This window comes from Corvus brachyrhynchos, unplaced genomic scaffold (genome assembly GCF_000691975.1).
Source record: "Corvus brachyrhynchos isolate BGI_N302 unplaced genomic scaffold, ASM69197v1 scaffold80, whole genome shotgun sequence".
NCBI classification, from domain to species: Eukaryota; Metazoa; Chordata; class Aves; order Passeriformes; family Corvidae; genus Corvus; species Corvus brachyrhynchos.
Genome location: NW_008236769.1, coordinates 8,111,401 through 8,135,829, shown reverse-complemented (window position 1 = coordinate 8,135,829; position 24,429 = coordinate 8,111,401). Strand labels below are relative to the sequence as shown.

Below are 24,429 nucleotides of genomic sequence, written 5' to 3'. Positions count from 1 at the left end.
GAGTATCACTGTGTGCTGTATTTCAGATGCTGTTCCAAGATTGTAATGGATGTACATATTTTTAGGGATGAAAGATCCAATGTAAAACTTACAAAAATACCTGGATAATGAGCATATGTTGTGAACTTTTGCATCTACTCCTTTTTCCCTTATTTATTCAAATCCCTATAGCACTGATAAAGTCCATTTCAGCTTTTGGGGGAAGGGCCCTTCCATTTGTACAGGCTTAGAGAGTGTCATACTGTAAAAATAAATTACATACTAATATCTGTAGTGTAAGTCAACCAACATAGGATATTAATAAATTATAATGTCTTGAAGATTTCTGGTTTTCCAAGCTCAGTGGCAAAATCCCTCTTTTCAGCATCAGTGACAGCAGCACTACAGGGTTTCCCTTATAAATCCTCGTGGCTTTGACATGGACGAGATGAGACTACTTCCATATGTACTCGTCCTTGGTACCTCTGCTGAGATTTAATAGCAAGCTGCCAAATTGTGTGATGAGTTGTAATGGAGATATCTGTCCTTTAGAAAAATTATCTCAGACCATCAAATCTATTTGTAAGGCACTGAAAGAATATCAGGTCAGTAGCTGAATTTTAAATGGTCATTGAGATACTGATAAGGTGTGATAAAATGTGTTGTGTCTCTAATGGACTACCTGAAACTGCTTCTTATAACAGCTGTAATAGATCGTGCAGAACTGAGTGAGGATCACAAGAAAATGTTATGTAGCCATGGAAAATGTATATCAGGGAAAGACCAATCTGTAACCACAGAGCAGGTACATACATAATGCTGTTCCATGTTATTATCAGACTTCGCAAGTAGTGGGAGAGGATGCCATCAAAAATGTTCTGGAGAGGAGGTGCCAAAGAGATGAATGTCCCTGCTTGTTTAGAATATTAGAGGAGTGGGAATGAGGAAGGTGTTGTTGCAGTCCACGGTGTTATAGGTAAAGATTTAAAACATTTATGGAAGTCAAACCTCAGCAACAAATAGGGAATTAATTTAAATAATATGGAACTTTTCACCTAAATAGTGTACTTCCCAAAACACCCAAAGATTGCCTTTGAGATGTCATGAGACAACATGCATGGCAGTGCAGTGTAGAAAAAAAGGCAGTATATGGAAATCTGTGACAGCAGCAAAAGTATCATTGTTGGAGTGGTCAGCTGGGAACATTGAAGAAATAAAAGAATTAACCCCTACCTCAAATTCCATAAATTTCATAAATTCCATAAATGCAATTCTCTCTTTAACACCATTTCTTAATGGGGTTAAGGTGACAAGGAAGACAAGCATAGGGATGCTGTTGTAGTAAGATCATCCTGACAAAAATTTACTTACAGCATAATATGCAACTGTTCAATTAACAAATAGTTGCTAATTTGGTTTTTATATTTTTATTGCTAATATTATGTTCAGCGATCCTCATAAATGTTCATGGAGTTAATATCATTCTTCCAAACAGCTTGTAGGCTAGATAGGTACATATGGCTGTTTCAACAAATCATATAATATAAAGCAGTCAGCTAAAGAAAACTGAGCTTGAGCATGTGAAGTCAGAAAAAAATAAAGAGCTTTTTCAATAGTTCATCAGAATTATTAAAACCATTATTAAATGGTAAATATAAACTGTATAGTCATGCAGTATGGAAATTTAAGTCACTCAAGAGTATAACTCACATTGATATTTCATGTAATACCCTTAACATCTTAAAGTGGTTGCATACTTCAGAAGTAGTAATTTATTTAAATTCTGTATGTTGCTTTAAGGGTTTTTTAGTATTCATTTCTTAATGTGTATTTGTAGACTTAAACCCTATTTCTAATTATCCATTACCCATGTGCAGAGTTTACAGCAAAATACTTTGAGGAAAGTGGAGCTGCAATTTCAAGTTCATTGCTCTGTGTGCCATGGTGATCTTAAAAACAGAGATTTTGGGGTTATATAGCATTAGCCTCTGTCACCATGAGTTGGTGCTTTCTGTCCTGCAGACAGACTTCTCAAGCTCCTGACCTCTGGGTCGGTAGCAGGAGCCATTTAGAGCCCTCCTCCCTTTGACCAAGGAAGCCTTTATAGGTGGCAGGCAATCCCAACAGCCATCTTCTCTGGACTCTCCCTGAATGGAGCAAAGCATCTCAGCTGGTGCATCCCAATCCCATGGGTTGGACTATCAGTACCTTAAAAGTATAAAATGATTTTCAGAGCAATGCAGAGTGAAATCCAGGTTTGGTTCCTGACTCAGACATGCCACCCAAAGCTGAGTGGGATGGATTTTCCATTGAGAGTTCCTTTTCCACATTTTTATTTGAATTCTGGGCCTGAAAGAAATGCCAGCCTTTCCCCAAGAATAATTGCCACTGTCCTGTCAGTCAGGCATGTAACTCAATTGTGTTATCTGCTGGGCTCTTTTGAGATTGCCTTTGATTTTAAAGAATTCAGAACTGTGGAAACAGCCAAGACAGAAATCAAGGATAATCTACTTAAACATGTTGAATCTTTAAAATTAAATTAGTTATATTTACCAGTTGTTTAAAGCAGGTTGGAATTTCAGAGCCAAGACAGCTTTCAGACCTCTGACTGAATATGGATTATCTTTCATTTGCCACAGAGAACAACCAGATGCACAAAAAAGCCTGTGACAGACTATCCCTGCTGGATTTGCTAATTAATATTGACCTTTCCAAATGAATGATGCTTATTGTCTGACTGAAAAAGAAACAACTTGTTTTTCTTGTGTGTGAGCTTTACATCTAAAATACACTTTTTATTTCTGCATCTGGTCTCATGTCAGGTTATCATCTGAGAGAGAGGCAGTCCCTTTGTACACAGAGAGGCCCCTGTCAAAGTGATGTCCACTTCAGGCAAAATCTGCAAGGTTTCATGTGACAGGAGTGAAACTTATCAGAGCTTCTGAAATTATTTGACCCTGTGTTTGATGAAGGCTTGTTCTCCATATCCTAATTCTGTATTTATTTTTAAGCATGCACTACAAAGGCATATATGCATTGCTGATTTTATATCCCCAATGAAAAAATGGGCCCATATCCTGATAATTTTGTAATTATGACTGTCACTAAAGGTCTGTTACTACAATTTCATGCATGCTAAACTAGATCCTGGAACGGATCTTTCCTTGTGCAGGAATTCCACTGAAATTTAGTAACAGATTGCCTTTAGCATGGGCTCCAAAGCTTCCATTCTGCTCAGTTTGGATGAATGTATAATAAAGACATTTAAAACATGGCTAATGAAAATTCAAAAACATTTCTGCAGAAATGCAATTATGTCTATATAGTATTTCCTCCAGTTGTGCAAGATATGTTAAAATTAAATCTGAGGAAGAAAAAACCTGAATTATATACTTCTAGCTATCAAATACTCGGAGGAAAGAGAAAAGCCTGAAGCAATGGTAAATGATTTATGATTGAAGAGGTGTTTCATTAACCCCTCTCCCCCAACCACACACAGATAAAGCAAATAATTGCTGTAAGATTGATTTAATTATTCAGTCTATTAAAATTCCTGTCTTGTTTGCTTAATTTTTTTGATAGCAACAAATACTGCTTTTTAATGTCTCATGAAACCAGCTTTCAAGATCTTATTTCACTGGGGGAGAAAAAACCCACTTATCACTAGTCTTATATATTAAGATCAGAAAGACTTACACATCAGTTTGGCTGTAGAGCAGTAGTAGTTTTATGTCCCAGTAACTCCTTGGGATTGCTCGCAACATGTGGCATTAAACATGCACGTAAGTCTTTGTGAGACCGAGGTTTAAAGAGGCTTGATCTTCTAGATTGACTTTGTGTTTTTTCAATTCCTTTTCTCTCTTTAACACCATTTCTCTTTATTAACAAACTCACTGGTAAAGTTATACTAATCTAAGCAACTCTGTAGTGAAGCTCCCACCCACTGATCTTTAGCTATTGATCTGGCTTTGCCTTTCAGCACTAATGCACCCTCCCTCATGGTTTGTGACAAGCTGCGGCAACTCAGTGCAGATGGTAAAACAGATTCTTAAATATTGATTTGAGGCTCCACTTTAAAAAGCCATGCTCTCTAGAGGTATTGATGAGAAGCCTGGTTTTGATAGTGGGTCATTGGATAAAGGAATGCTGTACAGTAGGTGAAACTTCAGCCTTGATGTAGGGTCAGAAATTTGCTTTGAGTCAAAGAAGGAAAATGATGTGTAAGTGACCAGCGCACAAAGAGGTGCCCTCTGAATTATATAAAAGCAAGTAGAAAATCTAAGTATAAAAAGGTGCTTTTTTTAGTTTAAAACAGGATAAGCAGCTACAGGCTATGGTAATATAAAATGTTAAACAAATGTGTCTCACAAAATAATTGTATTTAGATTGCTTATGAAAGCAGATTTAAAAACTACTTATCATGTATAACCATATTAATCAGTATAGACCAAGATTGTCACATTAGCAGAATATTCTATTATTGAAAGAGAATTTCCAAGGGAGATGAATGTATGAGTGGATTGGCTTAATACAAAACAATAAAACATTCAGAGATAGTCGAAGATAGACTAAATAATAATGGTAAATCAAATTATTATCATGAATAATGAAGCTAAAAGGCATAAAGAGACCATGAATTTCAATGGGAGCTTGCAGTTTGACTTGATTCACTTAGAATGAACACAGGAACTCTTTTGTATGAAATCCTAAAATAGATTTTAAACAGTGCATACAAATTACTATAGCTGGGCACATCAGAGGTCCTTCTAGCCCAGTGTTCTGGCTCTAATATTGGCAGTAGCAACATCAACAGAAAATGTAAGAACAGACTAAGTGTATAATCTTCACGCTCTGCAGTCTGCAGTTGGAAACTTGAGGTTCAGGGACCTTAGTGGAAGTGTTTAACAATACTGAAATGGATGTTTGAGGTTTTTTCTTTCCTTGAAGTTGTGCAGTTACTTTTGAACCTGTGTATATTTTTTACCATTCACAGTATCTTTCAGTAAAGTCTTTAGTATGTTAATTAGGCACAGTATGAAGAACCATCTTCCTCTGCTTACCCTTTCCTAGTTTCACGTGGTGACCCCTACTTGTGGATTGGAAGAGACAGTGTACGCAGTGAACTGTCATTCCCTATTCATGCTTTCCATGCCACTCTTAATTATGACTCCCTCAGTCTTTCCTAGGTTGAGAGACCCCAGTCTCTTTAGCCATTCCTTGTGTGGAAGTAATTTGGTACTTCTGGTTGTTTCTATTGCCCATTTTTATGTCTTCTTGAGATCTCTACCACATTGGAGATAAGCCCAGAGCTATGCTTAGCTCAAGATGTAGCGTTTCTTGAATTAAATGACACCAAAACAATGGTTTCTGTGTTGAATGTTATGAACAAGTGTCATGTACTTAAAAAAAAAAAAAAAAGAATACTTATATTTTGATAGAAGTTCAAATGAAATTTAGTTTTAAGGTTTTTATGCTACTCTTGGTGAAATATATGTGATAGAGCAAATTACAGCTGACCCAGGAATAGTGCAAATTTGCCATCTAAAAATATTACAGTATAGTTAAATAATTTGTTATTTTGGTTAAATTTTTTTATTTATCAGCTGTTAGGAAAGCATATTGGTTCTTGTTCCTTTTCTTACTGTGGCTAGTTTGTCAAGACCAATGAAATTCCATACGTTTCAAAGTACTGTTTTCCAATATGTTTTAATCAGGCATTGAAGCCATTTTTGTTTGGGATCTGGAATTAAATAGGGGCTTAGTTTAAATGATAAATTATTTGGCCTGGGACTGAACCTGTTTTCTGTGTTTATGAAATTAAAGCCCAGTGAGAGATTACCTGATCCACCACTGGTATTTCCAGGTCCAGTTGAAATAGACCTGTTTGTGTACCAGTGTAACCCAGAAGTTTATCTGTAATAAGTTCTTAATTCAGTCTAGCTGCAGAGTGTTTGCTTGCTTATATAATAAAAATGAAAAATTGTTTTCTCTATCATGTTCCACCAACTTGGTTTGCCCTGGTCTTCACAGTCCTCTCCCTCTCAGTAGCCACACTGCCTCTGTTTCCACTGTTGCCAAAGCTGTCTTCATCCCTTTGTAACAGTGACCCTTGAACAGGAACTGGATGAATTTCTAAATCCATCAGCTGTCTTTGGAGGAAGGGAGAGATTTATTTCATAGTGCAGGATTTCCAATGATTTAAATCTAAGTAACAGCAAAGGCTATAAAATCAGAAGTTTTCAGGACAGGATACAAACTATAAACAGTATCCTCTTAAAAAAAAGCTTTCATAGGTTATTATTTGTTCATAGGTAGAAAGAAAACAGTGGGGATTTTTTGCTAGAGGGAATGAGTCTTTAAAGCTGTTTATAATTTTATCCTCTGACTGATGGAATTTCTTACAAAATCTGTGGAGCAGATTTCTGTTCATCTTCAAGTTTTCCTTCTTGTGATGATTTCAGGAGGAAATATATAGGAGGAAATATATCAGATTGTGACACTGCACCCACCATATAAGACAATTTTAGCATTATTTTTGATAATTTTTAAAGTTCACATATGCCAGAATTTACACCCTGCAATGATTAAAGCTCTGCCCAGCTACTTGTTTAGAACTGAACTTGAAAATTACTTTGGGTTGTTTTTTTTTTTTTAAATTGGATGTATCTTGTCCAATATATGTCAGTTTCAGGTGTGTGGAATCAGGCCCATATTGATGGGAAGTTTGAGGTGGCAGCACCTGTGACCCCCAAAGTACAGATGAGAGCCACAAGGTGTTAGTGCACCACACTTCTTTTAGCTCCTCCTGAGGCATCTGCTTTCTTTTGGCCAGTGTCTTGGGGGGAAGCTGTGAGATGGACCTTTCCACCTACTCTTGCAGTTCCTGGCCATTTTTTTTTTAACTTTAGACATCTGCATATATTTCTGCATGATAAACGCACTCATTAGAGATGCCTTTCCTATCCACTGGAAAAGGAAAGTCTCCATTCTGCATTAGATCAGAGAAATTCACAAGGAAACAAGAATATTTTTTAGGAGGGATAAGAGTTTGTTTTTCAGCAGATGGCACTTCCTTTTAAGAAAGAAGCAGCGTATTTTTATGCTACAGATTTTCTTCAGGATTCAGGAAAACAGAGCGCTGGCATGTATCCTTCAATGAACCCATCCTTCTCTACAAAATCTGGACTTCTCTGAGAAGCTACTGTGGTTTTTAACTTGTGAGCAGGAAGCTGTTCAGAAAGGAATTGAGCATTTTTATTTCCCTAAGCAGACTTCCCAGTTTAGCCATGTATCTGCTGGAGGCATAAGGGGCAGGAACAGTGTCTTCCTGGAAGGCTCCTCTTTAAACACTGGCTGTACTCAGAGATTTGCTCTACTTCCCTCTGTAATCCCATTATATTTCTCTATACCAGAGTCCTGTCATCGAGGTCACATTTAAGTCTGAGTCACGTGAGAACTCAGCACATCATGTTATTTGTGATTCCTATGTTCATTAAGTAGCTAGACAGGTAACTTTGTGTCTTTCACATAAATAGCACTATGACCATTATCAAGAACAATAGTAATGAAAGTTAAATACCCTTTTGTATGGTAGGTGTTAGTTATTAAGAAATTAATGGTGGAATTAGTCAAAGAAATAATAGAATCCATAATCAAATGTCAGCAAAGTTCAGATCTAACAAGATTTATTTAGATACAGAGAAGTAAGCTAGATTTGAAATCTCGTGTTTCGGATACTGATTGCTCCTGGGTGTAAGAGCAGCCTCCAAAAGATAAGTCTTAATAGTAATAAACAGAAAATGTGTTTTGGAAACCATGGGCTAGATCAATGGGGTTTTTTTCCTATCAGCGTTGGAGAGGTCAGGGCTGAATTTGAATTGGTTGCCTGAACTGAAGTCCATGTCACAAGGCTGTCCCTTCACTGCTGTTCTGTTTCCAGTTTCTCAACTTGTATTAGCCAAACTGAAGAAAGATGGTGCTTTTTTGCAGTATATGCATAAGCTTATGTTTATGCTAAACCAGAAATAGCCAAGTCCCAAGAACACTCTTTTTCATCTTCATTTCCTGAGGCTAATGGCCTGTTCTGGTTGCTCAGGCAGGTGCTGATAGTTGCTAAGCTTTCTCTTCTTTTCACTAGGAGCTGTTCCTTAATTTCCTGTAAGAATTTTCCTGCATTGGTTATGCTGACTAGAGGAACTATCTCCAAAGAGTTGCTGCTACTAAAATTTCTACTGCTATCTTTATTTCTGTAGTGATACAAGACTTTCATGCCTCTGTTAGTTCCACAGTTAATTAATCTAAGTCTTTCTAATACTTAACACAGTAAGCATAGAAAAGCAATAAATGGGGCAGATAAAGAATGAAATGGTTTAATCTCATTAATTAACAAAATAGAGAATATTCATGTACAAATATCACTTCTCTTCTAATCACTGGGAGTTGGATGAGCCACATCGAGCCAAGAAAATATATCTAAGCTACAAATTAAGGTGTAGTTCAGTTAGTGTGGGGTTTTTTTTTTCTTTCCTGGTTTTAATAGCAGCTTCACATCATAATTAGGAGGATGAAATTCCTGCCAGCCAAGTCTATAGTTTGGACAGATTAAAGGGAAGAAGTATGAGAAATGATAATTGCTTTGTGCTCATCAGACTTCTCTTGCAAATCTGACAGGATAATTACAAAATACCTGCTTTGCAGAATGTCTAGGCAAAATTTTAAAGAGCTATTTAAAGTTGTTCGTTTACAGTCTATCTGAAAAGAAAAGTTTTTTCCCCTTTTTGAAGTAGTTCATTACTGTTCAGATGTGTGGTGCACATGTTTAAATATAGACCTTATTCTCATGTGCACGCCTGGCTGCATTCCACTGCCCACCCCCAAAGAAAATTGCCCATAATTTTTTGCGTTACCCCACATACTTCACCCACATACTCACCCTTAACTTTCAGCAGAACATTATTTCACCTAACAGAAGCTAACCTTGTTGCTTCCAACAGTCTGAATCATAGTCATGGAGAAAATAATTGAGAGAGAAATGTTCCAGTGGACTACATAAAAATCTTTGTTTTGACTGACAATAAAAAATTTTTCTACTTTCAGCATGTTTTCATGTTTCATCACATGGCTTTTCTTCACCTGCTTTTGAAACTTGAAAATGACATTCACTAAATTGCCAGTTTTCAAACAGTATTCTAGGCATAGGTCCCAAAACCCTACTGATTTTGCTGAGAGTTAAAAGACCCTGAAAGCCTGACTTTCTACTGAAGTTCACCATAGAAGTCAGTTGGATCAGAGGGCCACAGGTACCTGCAGAAAGACAACAGAATTGCTCTAGGCATCTGTAAGGTAGGGCTAGAGTCATCCAGTGTCATTCTTATGTACAGCTGAACAGGGATGACCAATCTCATAGCTACAAGAGCTGGATTTTCATGTATGGACATCGTGTAAGCAATATTTCATGACCTGCTGTCTTGTCAGATTGCACAGAGCTGCTGACATTCACATTCAGTGAGTTCAGTCCTTTCCAGAGCTGTCAGCAGTTGCACATCAACTATGTAGTTCATGCATCCACATGGTAAACCCCTGTCTATTTTATGCTCACCTCTTAGGAAGAGGTAATTGCAATTTGCAATTGCTTTGTAAAATTCTCATGCTTAGTCTCAGATGCTTTCAGACATGACCAATGAGTAGCCTGCAACCAGGCCAGCTGGTTCTGGCAAGCAGGGCAGGCTTTGAGTAAACACATCTCCCAGAGATGCCAGGACTGTTGTGAGACCACATATACATACCTCTCATGTGACAGGGACACCTGGATTTTGGTTATGTTGGGAAATGGGGTATGCAGACCCCAGAAAGGATGAGCAAGGCATGAACTGTCTTGCTATAGGGTTCTGTAGTCAACTAACCAGTGTATTTGCAGAATTTCCTGAAGTTATGCTTTGAGTCCATAGCCATAACATTAATTATTGTAATGTTTAAAGCTTACAGTTTGTATTTTTATATAAAGTTTAAAGAATAAAGTAAGTGCTGGACATATGATTAATTCTGTATCATGTTCCTTGGTAGATTGAATTATATTTCACAAGAAATGCACACTTCAGATTGTACAACAGAGCAATTTTTTTTACAATTCTGATTTCTGTCTTGCTTCTTTTTCTTTGAACAGTTTATGAAGAACCAGAAGACCCCAGTAACAGATCATTTTTTTCAGAAATTATCTCTTCAGTGTCAGATGTCAAATTCAGTCACAGTGGTAGATACATGCTTACAAGAGATTACCTCACTGTCAAGGTTTGGGATCTGAACATGGAAACAAAGCCTGTAGAAACGTACCAGGTAGGAATCTCCTACATCTTAAAATGCAACATTATAAAAGGATTTCACTATTCGAAAACTGGATGTTTCTGTAAACTTCTCATTACTTTATCTGAGAAGCAGAAAGCTAAGAGAATTAATCAAGGTGGTTAAAATCCTCACAGTGGCATCCTTACAGCAGGAAAAGGGCAATCGCAGCATTAGTAAGGAAGTGTAAAGCCTGGGCAGTCAAAGTTGCACTCCCTGTGGATTAGGGTCTTGAAAGAAATGATTATTCTAAAAGAGAAATCATCTCTTCACTTTGGCATCTGCTTTTAAATGATGTATTTCACTACTAACATTCAAAAGTAACTGAGGAAAAGATTTTGTATGTTGCTTAGAACTCTGCTTCTGCTGGGACTGCTGAGAGTTTACAACTTCGTCATTTCCGAACTTCCTTTTACAGCTTGATCTGTGTGTTTCTCCCTTGTGCCTAGTTCTAGAAGTGATCCGTGTTAAACCCTGGCATCACCACTGATGCAGCAGCTCACAAATGCCAGACACACACATCTGGTTGCCTGAATTCATTGCGATATTATCCAGACAAAATGCCAGTGGCTCCAGCCAGTGCTAAGTTTGTACTCTGACATCTGTTATGTTTGGCAATAGAGGGCTGAGCTTACATTTTTTGACTCTGGCTCAAAGAAGGAAAATATGTCTGTGACACAGAAGCTGCTTGTTATGAAAATGCAGTAAGAAAAAAACCGTTAAGTTACCTAAAAAAGTGTATGCAAAGTAGGAAAAATGCCATTCATCTGGCTTGTGCTGCGTACTGAGAGACAATCCTGTGACAGTGCTGGATCAGTCCCTTGTTTTCTGTGTCTAAATAATGGCAGGTGGGATACATTGGTTCACAGTAGCTATAATTAAGATTGGTTTTAAAATAACATGATGAGAGTTTGATAGCATTTCTTGTCAAAACAAACAAAAATTTCCAGTATTTGTTAGCTAGCATTCAGTAAACAGAGTGGGCCCCAGTGTTTTTCAGTGCACCCATTACATTTCAGTGTATAGCATTCACTGTTCAATGTGTTAATATTGGAAAGTCTGAGCCTGTTTACCTTTAAGACTACAGAATTGGGTTTGCTCTTAAAATGGCAGTGCTTGTAATGCTAAATGTGTTAGAAATGTTGATATGCCATGAAAATGGAGTGGGAGGGTAAGGACGAGACTGTGTTTTATATAACATAATAGAATCTCGGGTTTTGGGAACTTAGGTAATATATTATTTTATACCTATGCTAATTTAGTAGGCAGCCTTGTCCCTGGGGAGGAATAGCTGGTCAAGCCAACCTGTTTGTCTTGATTTTGACACCTGCTTTTATTTCCTCATGTAGGCAGCTGCGAAACAAGCTGGCCACTTTTAAATCAGTCTGACACCCAACAGTAGGGCCAATTAAAAAGTTATATTTCTTCATGCTGAGATGGGAAAATGAGTACTGATAATTGCAGTCAGAAGTTTATAGAGGAAAAAAACCAAGAACCACAACAACAAAGCCCCTTATATAATATAAAAAAAATACAACTAAATATTTATTTATAAATAAATATAATACTGTTCTTACCACCTTACTTAAATCTATGGATTGCCTTTCATTTTCAAATATCTATCCAGTGCCTTGTAAAGAATATACAGATGTGTTGTTGGGTATTGCAGTGGACTAAAGGAGAATCTGGAACTCAGGGGGCCTTGGGAAGCCAATAGCACAGGATGCCATAGAATTCGTGTGATCCAGCTGCTCTGAGAACCTTTCATGTTTTTAAGCTGCAGAGAGGAGAGAATTCTGTCTTTAAAAAAAGTGGTTTAAATTACTCTCTTAAATAATTTGTCTCAGAGATATCTCTCTCTCACATACCTAAATCTCATACATAAACTTGGCAATTTCTCAAAAGGTTTTTTGGGGTAGATCACTGGAAGGCAACAAATAAACCTAACATTTTCATTTTATATATCCACGTAATTATGAGGACAAGTATATCATTAAAAGATTAAAAGGTGTTCATTAAAAGATTGAATTTCTCATTTCATCCACTGCATGGTAGCCACTTAGATATTGCCTAGCTGCAATAGTGAGGGTCACAACAGGAGATTTCACACAGAGTTGTAATAAAGAGCAGAATCCATAACTGTACTGCTTCATTATCAGCTTACAATTTTAACATTAGAAAAATGGCAAACAAAAATTAATTCCTCATGCAGGTTTTTTTTCCGATCAGTGCTGTGGCTCAAAGAATGTTATTGAATAGAGCAGCTGTTGTCGCCCCGCTGAACACATTATCTGCTGACAATGTTTCAACATGATTTTCTCCTGTTTGTTTTGCACAAAAGAAAAAAGGGCAGAGTATGGTCACTGGACAGCACTAAAAGAGCAATGCGGTGGAATGGTCAGTGCCTGAGTGTTGCAAGGCAGCCCTGCCTCACAGGTTACTCTTCTGGTGCTGCCAGGTGAATTACCCCAGCAGAAACCTTAGGAGCAGTAAGGTGAGTGCATTCATAGCTGGTAATAGCTTGATCCACTTTTGGCAGGCTCTGTAGCATAGTGATTTGGACCATGCATCACCAGTGCAATCCTGGTTGTGTCTATTCAGTCCCAGTAAAACAGGTCCCTGCGTAGCTGTGTTGCTGTGTTAGTCTGGAGCACAGAATTGCTAAATAATTTCATGAGGGTCAGACCTAAAACATTGCCGTGAAGAAAAGGTTCTTGGTAATTAGGAATGAATTTGGTTTGCATTCAAGTACTGTTGATATGTGGTAAGAACAATGTATAACAGACAAGGCAAATCTGATTTTACCCTCGGTAGTGGCACATGAATATGCAAACAGTGAAAATTAAGTGTTTCTTCCAGTTAGTTTTTCATAGTCTCTCTGAGGGTCTGAATGTGTTCAAATGTGGTAATCAAAAGGTCCACATAAAGAGCAAGGTGGTTGTCCAAGGCAGTAGGGTGAGTCTGACAGTCTTGACAAGGTAAGACATCTGAGACAGGAATTGCAAAATGCTTTTGGACAAAGAAGATAGAAAGGCACAGCTCCAAGCTGTGGAGTTGGACACACTTTGCACAGGGTGTGTACATGACAGTGGTCATGACAGATGGCTGCTGGAAATGGTAACGAGAGAAAGACCTAGAAATGACAGTCAGGGAGGCAAATGTGATCTACTTCCTTCTGCCTTACGCAGCCTTTCTATTTCTTCCAAGTATTGGGAGCTCACAAACATGACAAAGGAAAGAATTCCAGTTCTGTAACAAATTACACTGCTAACATAAAAAGGTTTTAGGTGAGAGAAAAGGAAAGGATTTAATTGCAGAGAGTGTAGGAAACTGCATCAATAGTAAAAGTGTTCTGACCTATTGCTCGCTGTGACGGTAAATGCATTTAGTTGTGAAATGTTCTCCTCCATTTGCCAATTAATTGCTGTATAAGACATTATCTGTTAATGTACAGTTCAGTGTTCATTCATTTATTAATGAAAATTGATCCATAACAAAAATGTATAATCCTTAATAACCTTACATTACAAATATTCTTTGGATACTGTACAATTTGACTATGAAAAATGGGTCAGTTTAAAGAAAATATAAGTGAAAGGTCATTGTCCCTCATCTGGTCTTGATAGAAGTTATTTTACTAGAAGAAATGTTTGTGCTCTCGGGCCAGAGGAGAATGCTGAGCATCCATGAGCAGGAATAATTTCACTGGCTTGCAAGAACCTGTAACCTCAGGATGGCAGAGCTAAATTATACCCCTGTTCCATTGGATTGGTGTGTTTCTCCAAGACGTCACCTACACATCTTTGTTTTACAGTTTCTACAGCAGCTAGAAGAAAATATCAGGAGTGGAAGTGCATTAGTAAATTTATCTAGGCAGGAATTTTCTACCACCATATTTCCTTATGGAATAAATCAAATCATCCAGAAGGAAAACTAATCAAATTCAGCAAAAGACTGAAACAGTTGGCATGCTCTTTATAATTGCTGTTCAGCAGAGATGTGTGGCCTAGAGGAGAGAGGTCTTCTGCTGGGTAGTCCCTCTTTTCCAGTGAGTAAATGATAATTTACAATGTTGTTTTTAAGTCTCAGCCAAATATGAGAAATCCTTGGGCTAAATTAGTGTTCTTATTTGCAGCCTGTGCAAGTACAACTTTGTACTGTATTGGCTTCTGAAATACCTTACAAAAATAAATGTAATACCATACAGGTTCTTTTAATAGAGCCATGTTCTTTCTGCCATAAGTGAGAGTCCACTTATCTTGGAATATGGCATTTTTGTTACTATTTAAATTAGATTTCTTGCACATTAATTAGCACATCTAGGGTATCAGCTGGTGAAATGTCTCTGGGAATTAGGCTAGCACTGAGAAAATCACCCAAGCAGGAAACAAATATGTTGAAGAGGGGTGGTCTGCAGGCTGCTGAGGGAAGCATGTTTCGTGCCTTCCTGCAACAGTAACTCTGTAGCACCTATTAACTGGGCTGTGGAAAAGTACAGTTAGCTTCTTTGGAGTTTAAACACAGTATCTTCTGCAGAGCTACCAATCTATGCAGCATATTTTGAAAGTGCACGTGGAATATAAAGCAGAACGTGAAGGGCTGGTTGGGGAGTTTTGTATTTGATTTCAAGAATAACAGTTATTTTCTTTAAAACAGGTCCATGATTACCTTAGAAGCAAGTTATGTTCCCTCTATGAAAACGACTGCATCTTTGACAAGTTTGAATGTGCATGGAATGGATCAGACAGGTAATCAATCCATCCTTCTGTCCTCATTTAGCAAAAGACCCCCCCCAATGATGGGGAGCAAACCAAAAGTAGTTACCCATGGTTCTTTTCCACATCAGTGTACGGCATCACATGCCAGTGTTTGGGTTGATAGAAGATGTTTGGATGTTTGTGCAGTTGTGTCTCTGACTGCCTTAGACATGATGTATGCCTTAATAACCTTGGCTCATGCCTTGGGGGAAAAAACCCTTCAAATTATGTCCATTTTCACCCAAATCATAAATAGGCTGCAAAAGCTAGAAAGAATGATGCCAACTCACACAATCCCACCGACACACTAAGGAAACTTATGTGATCCTGTATTTGCACATGACCTGCCTCAGAAATTCAGTTCATTTACTGGAAATGGGTGTGAGGAAGGACTGCCACAGGCACCCTCTGATTCTCTGCAAACTGCTGCCAAATGGCACTTCTGATACCTCCCTCCATCAGAGCAGTCCCTTTCCTTACGCACTGACGGAGAGATCCTTGTTTTTATCTTGGACATAATATCTTGTTGAATGTTTTAATGAGACATACTGGCACAAGTCAGAGAGTGCAAGCAAGGATGGAGTGGGCTAATGCCATAATGCTGGCAAACAGTGGCAGTACTTTGTGGAGTAGGAATATTGGACAGGAATGGCTGAGCTCCCAAGAGGACTGGGTTAACAAAAATGGATAAAATCCAAGAGTATAATGCAAGGTAAGGATTTTAGTTAAAAAAAGAGCACAAACCTTCATCTTACCAGTTGGAAACAACTCCCAGGGACATTCATATGCTAGGTGACTGTGGAAGGGATTAGCAGCCTACAAAATGCATGTGAAAGCACAGGAGCCAATATTGAGTGACACAAAGTGACTCTTGGTTTTTTTCAAGAGGCAGAAGTCTGGCACTGAGCCTGGAACTGCTCCTTCAGCTCAGCCTCTCATTTGGGAAAAACAGTCTGTCTCATTGTATTGAAGCAGGCCTGCCCACCCTGCAGTGGGCCTGGACTGTGAAACAGGCAGTCTGAGACATCTGTGAAAAAGGCAAATATGATCCTTGAATGGGCAAGACTGGGCTATCCAGCAGAGAGAGAAGTAGTGGTGACATTATGTTGGGCTCTTATTCAAAGACCTTTGAACTGCATTTACACATTTCATGTCCCTCATCTTTAAGGTGGATGAACTAATCGAGCAGATAGACAGCTGCTCTGAAGAAGAGAGGCCAGGACTTTGGTTTTCATCAGCTTAGCAAAGGAGAAGCCAAGATTTTACTTGCTTATATTAAGTATACCAAAGAGATATATGTAGGGAGGAAGAAGATCTAGCTAAGGTAAATGTGAATGATAATGACACAACAGCAAATAGATGTTGAGTGTCAAAAGGTAGTTATAACCTGGAAATTAGAGGTAGTTCATACCTGTCTGAACAGTGACAAGCTGTCTCCCCATCCTGAGTGGCGGAGATACAAGAAACCCAGCTGTTCTGATGGTGGTGCTCAGGAAATCTGTGAAAGCAGTTATATGCAACATCGCTTAAAATTACAAGTGTCTGAACTTGGTAGTGCAGAACAAGTCCTGTGTTCCACAAATGCAGATCAAATATTATGCTGTACACTGGGTAAGGGGCACCTTTTCTTTGGACTACTTTGCTTTGCGCAGTTCCTCTACCTGCCCAATGTCTTTGCTAAGAAATGGAACTTTTACCTTGTATCATTCATTGTGCAAATGAAAATTCATATATATTCCATTATCTCTGTTGCCTGCACGCCAGAGTGATGTATTTTCTGACAAGGATTAACTCAGCATTGAGTATCCCCTGTGATACCAACTGCTGGCCGTTCAAAATTACATAGGTGGACCACACTCAGCAAAATACTTCCCAGATTGCTGTCATTGTAACTTGGGCACCAGCTGTTGTGGCTTTGGTATGGTCAAAGATTGGGAATGACTCACAGAAAGTTTAGGGGAAAATCCAAGTTTGGGACTTTTCTCTGAAACTCCCAAACCCATACATGAATGGGTGTTTTAGCAGAGGGTTTTCTCAGTGTGGTTACTGCTTGAGTTTGGCACTATTAGAAATTCAAAATTTAAAGCATTTATTGGAAAACACAGTGCTGATTCCTGCCTAAGTCTGGCACAGAACAACAGTGCATTCAAATCATGTAGATATTGTGAAACTTTGAAAAAGATCCAGAACTTTTCAGGTATTTTCAAACAATTTTGCTTATCCTTGATGGGAATTCCTAGTGCATTGTGCAGGATGGGCAGCCACTTACTCCCAGGCCTAGAGTCTCTCTCCTCTGGCCAGATGAAGTGCTGCTGTCCTCATTAGTGTGGTAAGACTGCTCTCTGGGTAGCTGCCTGGTAATAATGGAATTCTTGTTCAATATCAGGGTTTAAAGTGAGCGTAATATTTTCATTCCTACTTGACAGATCAGAAAGATCAATGCAGGGAGTAATTATTAAGTGGGAACATTAGATTGTGAGGGCTTCATTTATTGTACTGCCCAGACACTGAGGCGTTATTAGTCATGCACAATTACCAAACCTGTCACTAAACACAATGGGCTACTCTTGACTGTAAAAAACTCTAGAGTAGAGGAGCTGGAAACATTTGACAAAAGAAAAGAGCTCTCTTTAATTTAGTTGTTTCTTTTTAAGAGTCAAATGTATCAGAACTGATGCTCATCTTTTGATTCGCTCCTCTGAGCTCCTTGCTTATGAGTATGACAAGTATTGCTACACATTACTAGAATATCTTTTTATTGGTAGATCATAGTTTAAATAATATTTAGGTACCAGTACCCCTTAAAAACAGTTCATTTGAACAGTAAGGTCACTTAATTTGAGTCTTTCAGTATGCAGCTTTTTAAAAAGGACTATTACTAAAGGTAAAAATTGCATATTGACAGTTGTACTCAGAAGAGATACTGCAGTACTTAGATTATTAATCCATCTACATAACAGTAATAACTGCAGTTCTAAACATACTATTTTTATCTTTTGCAAGACTTGAAAGCTATAACGACAATTTGTAGTGACAGGATTGTTCAGTTAAAAATGAAAGTGTGTTTATTATTTAGGTGAAAATACTTCTTATTAAGTTTTGTCATTACTAAGAAGTTAATCTAGGCTATCATAGAACCTGATGGTGAGGCTGTTCACAAAAATAATCAACATACGTGAGCTCTGATTAGAACGTGATTGATGCTCAGTTACTCCAATGAACAGGAACTAATACAATCAGACAGAGCTGATCTCATTTGCTGAAGGGCACATTAATCACTATGTACTTTGGCAACAACAGTGGTCAGGGGAGGGAGCCAAGCAGGGGCCTTATACTAATTCATCCAGATGAGCACGTATTATCTGTAGTTGAATATATTACACAAAAATGATGCTATCTTTATTGTATATACATCATTACATGACTAGGTAGAATAGGTGAGCTCTACTTACACAGCAATTTCATTTAGCTCTTCTGTTCACATCCCAAGTCAGGTATTTTAATAATAACCTGGAGGACACTGTTTCCTTCCCACTGTCAACAGCTTTCAGTTTTATCTTAAAAAATAAGCACTTCTGTAGCCTTTTGTAAGGTAAAGAAGCCAGAAAAAAAAAAAAAGAAAGGAAAAAAAGAACAAATTCTACATGATAGCAAGTGAATACCTTAGTTAACTATTTTTTTTTTTAAGATTTCAAATGAATGGGTGTATAGGACCCCTGCCAGGGAGACTTCTAAATACTGCCATGATAAGTGATAAGCTGCAAGCAGATGAGTGAAGCCACATACAACTGTTCAGTCAGTCCTGTCCTACTGAACTGTCATTCATCCCCCTGAATATCCATCAGCCTTCACTCTAATTGGGCAGAACTGGCAGATCCCATTGGATGAGATGTTAAGAGTCTATTCCTGTCTGGCAGCACACTCCATGCTGGAGAGCTAGAAGACATCATTTTGTTCTCAAAGCTTGGCATGTCAAATACTAGCTTGGAAGTACTTGGGGATCCCGTGTTCTTCCTCCCAGTCTTATACCAGCCAGCTGTACCAGGATGCCACAACCCTGAATTCTGTGTCTCAAGTTTTTCCAGCAGCCTTTTCCCCAGGAAGTTTAAATAAATTCCTTCTTTGTGATGGGGAGTCAGTCAGACTTTACACAGCCCAGCATACAGGAAAATTTCCCGGTATTTCAGGAGGTCCTCATTGCTTGCAACAGTACTTCTTCCTTTCCCTTTGTTATAATTAATCTTTTTTTTTATTCCTATGAAAAATGTTGTTTAGGAGTTTTTCTGGAACTGACCCTTTTTTTTATTGGATCAGCTTGTCACGAAACCTGATCTGGTGGACCTTACGTGTTAATCCTAGGAGGCTGCAGATGTCCTCTTCTGCACTGGTACACATGGCAGTGAAATACTGAAAATTTAGGGGCTCAAAATATAATTGGGAGACAGTTTCAGCTCAAAGAAAAGCTCTCTTTTCATGCTGGGTGCCTTGAGGGACATCTTTGATGAGATTTGCAAATGTGGGGGCAGGCTCTGGTGGGAGCTGCTCTCTGAGTCTCCTCCCCTCACACCTTCGAAGTCCAAGCCCTGCCTCTCTTGCCCCAGGGAATGATGTTCTGCTGCCACTTCTGTGCTGAGGGGCAGGGCAGCTGGGCTGGTTTGGTTTCTCTATCACCCTTAAGCCTGGTGTGTTCGGGTCCTTGAAGCCCTGCCGAGCCCTGCTCTTAGTCCTGTCACACCATCCCATGGCTTCCATGGTCTCGTCAGCAGCAGTGAAGGAGGGGAACTATGATACGAGCTGAATTTCTCCAGACAGTAGAAATCTGCAGGTGAGTAAAAGCTTCTATGCATCTAGGAAGACTAATCTGGGCCAGAGCTAGCCCAAAAATTATCAGAGTTTAAAAAAAAAAAAACAAAACAACAAACTAAACAAGAAAAACAACATAAAACAGTGTGGAGCAAGTATTGGTTTGGTTTTTAAGCCAGCCTTAAAAACCTTAATTCCAGCTGATATCCCCAAATATTCAGGGCAGTCCCTGACATCCAGGAATGAAGCTGAATGGAGCAATTTTGATAAAGGCTGTTGTGTGCAGGGATGGCTGCAACATGGATAACATTTAAGAGATTGACTTGAAGTATGGGAATAACAGATCTGAGAAATACAGAGATATGCCAATTCTTAGTGACTGACATGTTTGATGAAATGTCATTGCCTAAAAATTGTTGTGGAATATCTCATTGCTGGTTAGTAAAATGGTGAAAATCCTATTCAGATGCCTTTGAGGTTGGTGAAGTAGAGAATTTGATGACCACCCAAGAGAAGCAGAACTTTTTAGAGGGGAAAACCCCATGCTGAAGCATTTCATTTAACAGAGTCACTACCCAAACCAAAATATTGAGACTCAGATGTTTAAAAGTATTAGGATAATTAAAGATGCCAAAGCCATCAGTAGTTGAGAGGTTGCTTCTGTAGACCCTAAAACTCCGGCCCTAAATTAAACATCAGTGGTACAATACTGGTGTCATATTTAATAAAATCATTATCCATAGGTAAACATCTGCTCCTTTTGAGTATTACTGTTACAATGCAAGCAGGAGTAACTTTCTTCTCTCAAATCCTCTATTTCAGACAATTTTACAGATTGAAAATTTACTTTTAGGAAAAACAACCCTACCTGAATTATTGCTGGCTACCAGATCAACATGGCACAGTGTAAAGGAGCCTCAGCTGAATGGGAGATGTACAGTTAATGTTCTGCTGATTTGGAAACCACGTCTCCTGCCTAAATGAGCTTTGGTTCTTAGGGATTTGCTGTTTCCCCAGCCTTCAGCCCAAAGAAGGTGGGGGGGGTGGGGGGGGGGATGCAAGCTAAAACACCTGGACAGCCAAGCAAGTTGTCTGCAAGACTGGAGGGCTGGGGGAGATCACCAAGAAAGGGTGAGCAGTGAGACTTACAGGAGTAAAACAAAGACATGAGAGGGGTGGGAAAAGGAAGAGAGAAGTAGATAAGGTGGGGGTTTTTTTTAATTGTAGAGCAGGATAGATGGAAATGAAAAAGAGGAGTGGAGAGGAAGAGAAGGGGAAAGGGAAACCTATCTGGAAAGCGTGGTAAAGGCCAGAGTCAGAAGTGGAGGGGAAGAAAGGGAAAAAGAGAACAGAATGGTAACTAGGGAGGGAATGAAAAGTCAATCAAAGTAGGGATTGGTCTGCACTGGAGTTTTCCCTTTCCCCTTTTACCTTCTGTAATAATACATTTGGCATTGTTGTTACAGAAGAAGGAGGGGTAAGACTGGGTCACTGCGACCCTGCATGAGGACTGAAGTTTGGCAGTGAGATGCCTCAGATCACATCATTGATAAGCAAGCATGCCCAGTGTCAGTGCAGGCAGGAGGAAATTCTGGGTTGTCACTCCAAACACACATACCTGAAGAATTGCCCGGACCTTGCTTGGAGCAGCTTGAACAGAGGTAGCAGAGAATACTCCGGGTGCTCTGCAGAGCAGCCCCGCTTGGAGAGGAAAATGTGTTCCCTGCCTGGGGCAGCGCAGGAGGGTTAATGAGGGACTGTGCAAATGCAGGGGCCTGCAGGTATGGGGTGTTGTCTCTCCTTCCAGAGCACTGGCTGGGCTGAAGAGGGTGAAATGTAGTAGTGGTAGTCATGCTGCAGCCATTGGGTTTTTTCCCTGCTTTTTTGTTTGGTTGGTTTGGCAGGGTGGGGTGTGGTGTTGTTTGGGGATTTTTGTGATCATACTGCCTGTAGCTGTGGTGGTTTGAGCTGATGCAGTCAGGCTGAAGCTTTGCTCCAGCCTGAGCTATCAGTACACTGCTCCTCGGGGTGCACTGGAGCGTGTTCTGCGTCCTAAATACCGCTGCATGACAGAAATGATGGTACCTCTGACCTTGTGTAGCACAACTTGTAAACCTGCCTTCTAAAGAAAATTCAAGGTGGTTAGACACAGCTTTCCTGGGCTGCTGCCTTACACACCTATGAAGTAGTGTGGGCTGTTTTGGATGAAGGGCTTTGGTTTCTTGAAACAGCCTCTCTTGCAAGGGTTTTGTGCAAGCCCTTATCATAACACTGCTGTGCAGAGCAGTGTCTGGGAATACAGAATAGACTCCTCCTATATTGAGCTGTAATTTATATTCTACTATTTATAAAAAAAAAAATTTCCTTATCGCATGGACTCCACTATTGCACATTGTATTTTCCTGAACAGAAAAAAATTGCAGGATTACATCTAGTTTCTACTCTCTTTTATTACTTTAAGCAGCAGGTAAGGTTATAATCCATCTGTGTTTGTGACCTTGAACAAGAATGGGCACTTTCTCATTTACATAATGCTGGTTTTTACTGAGCCATTAAACTGCAGAAAAATAGGGCCAGCATGAAAAGTAGTCATCCACATATGTTAAAAAAAAACTGCAGTAAATCCAACTGAAGAAAGACTTTAAAAAATATGCAAGAGTTCAAGAAATTAAAAAGCAAATGGACTGTAAAGGCAGTTTTACTGCAAGCAAAATCTTCTAAAATAAGATCCTTAACAAGCACCTCTCTCTGCATTTGGTGCACTGGTACTCTGCCAGCGTGAAAACTGCTTCCTTGACAGTTCCTGCCTCCATCAGGGGGGATGCTCCTCTTTCCCCTGGGAGCCACAGCTCTGCAGCCCATGGCACAGAGGTGCCCCTGCACTATGAACCTGTTTCAAAATTTTGCCTGGGAGAAAATATACAGCTGGACTGTTTGCATCACAAATTGTGTATGTTAGTGCTGAGATATGAAATAACCTCAACTTTTTCATGTTGCAAATAACCATTACAGAAGGAGCTGTAATGACAAGACATGGTGATTTGGAAGGAATGAAACATTTGATTTACTGCTGTTGATTCAATTTCTGAAATGGGCACTAATCTTGATCAATAGGCTTTCTGCGGCTTCTGGGATACATTTTATCAAGCTGTCACACTGACTCCTATTTTTTAACTTGTGAGGTTGTTAACTTGTGCCTTGCTAGGCAGGATTGCGCCAGGCCTTTGTGGGTGCGGAGTGAAAGGGAAACCTCTCCGCAGGCAACCAGGGGCGGGTCCTACTGCTGGAGAGCAGCAAGGAGCTCCCTGCCAGGGCTGGATGGGGCTGCGTGTGGACAAGTGCCCCTGTGCATCCCCCCAGCAGCGAGCTTCCTGCAGGTCTCCAGGAAGCAGCCCCTCTCTGTGAGATGAAGGCTGTAGGTGAGCTCTCGCCCAGGGCAGTGCGCGCTGGGTCTCTGTGCCACGCCGTCTGGTTCGCAGCAGTTCCCTTTGGCACTTCAGGAGCTGTGCAGAGCTCAGTGTGGTACCAGCTGCCATCCGACTGTAGTCAGCAGACATGGAAGCAGGGTGGATCTGGGTGATTGATTCCCAGTGTACAAACCCAGCTCACCCACTCCAGTTACCCTGCAGCAGCTCTAGAGCCTGCGCTGCTCTCAGTCCCCAGCTGTAGCCGCTGCAGTGAGGGGCACAGCTCACATTTGTGCTTTCCCCGTGTATCATTCATTTGTATTACAGTCGCTCCTAATGGCCCCAAATGAGATCAAGACAGCGCTGGCTGGAGGCTGTGCACACACTGTAAGGCACTCCTGAATCCAGGAGCTTCTAATCTAATCAGCTAGTGAGTGTCTGTATGGTGGAGCGTATGGCTTATGCCTGTGAGTTCTCCCATATTCTCCCATATGCTCCATGTTTCCGTGGCCAGTCTGCTGCTCAACACAATTTCCTCCCCCCTAACAGTAAAGTGTGAAAGCAGCTGTCATTTGAGATGGAGGTTTGTTTATTAATGCCACACACGTCAAATTCTTTTGGGCTCTATTAGAAAGGCAAATAGTTCCTGATTGCCTGAGTCTTAAAACTGTACAGCTTTTTCTGTGGAGACCTGACCATTTGGGGTGGATTCCCTCTTACAGAATGGAAATTCAGAACAAAACCATCCTGGGGCTGAGATAGGAGAGTAGAGAATGGCCCTAGTTTCACATATGGAAAAAGTTCACAGAGGATGAGCTTTCAAACAAGGCTCTGAAATCCATGATTATGCTAATCCAATAACCTGAGGGCCATGGATGAAATCCTGAATTCATTAAAGTTAGTGACAAAATATCCTCCCCTAGGGACTAGGGGAATGAAGCAACTGACAATCCATTATTTCAAACTGCAAGCTGATTAATGAGGTAATTTTTATACAGATCGAGGTATGTTTTCTGTCCCCTTCTCCCAGACCCAGAAATATATCCTGACTTGATGTTTCATTCAAACTTTATATAAGAGATGCCAGAATCCTGACACCAGTGTGTTTATTTCTAAGAAGCATTGTAGATACAAATTTTAGTGAT

At 39.6% G+C, this 24,429-nt stretch overlaps 1 protein-coding gene across 8 annotated transcripts in view; it reads left to right on the top strand.

The window, feature by feature from the left end:
• Positions 1-24,429, top strand: part of PPP2R2C (protein phosphatase 2 regulatory subunit Bgamma) — a 210,605-nt gene that overhangs the window by 182,731 nt on the left and 3,445 nt on the right. For all 8 annotated transcript variants that reach the window (XM_017727664.1, XM_008645057.2, XM_017727665.1 and 5 more), the window contains 2 exons: positions 10,142-10,311; positions 14,974-15,065. In XM_017727664.1, coding sequence (XP_017583153.1) covers positions 10,142-10,311; positions 14,974-15,065 — 262 coding nt within the window. The remainder of the gene's footprint in view (positions 1-10,141; positions 10,312-14,973; positions 15,066-24,429) is intronic.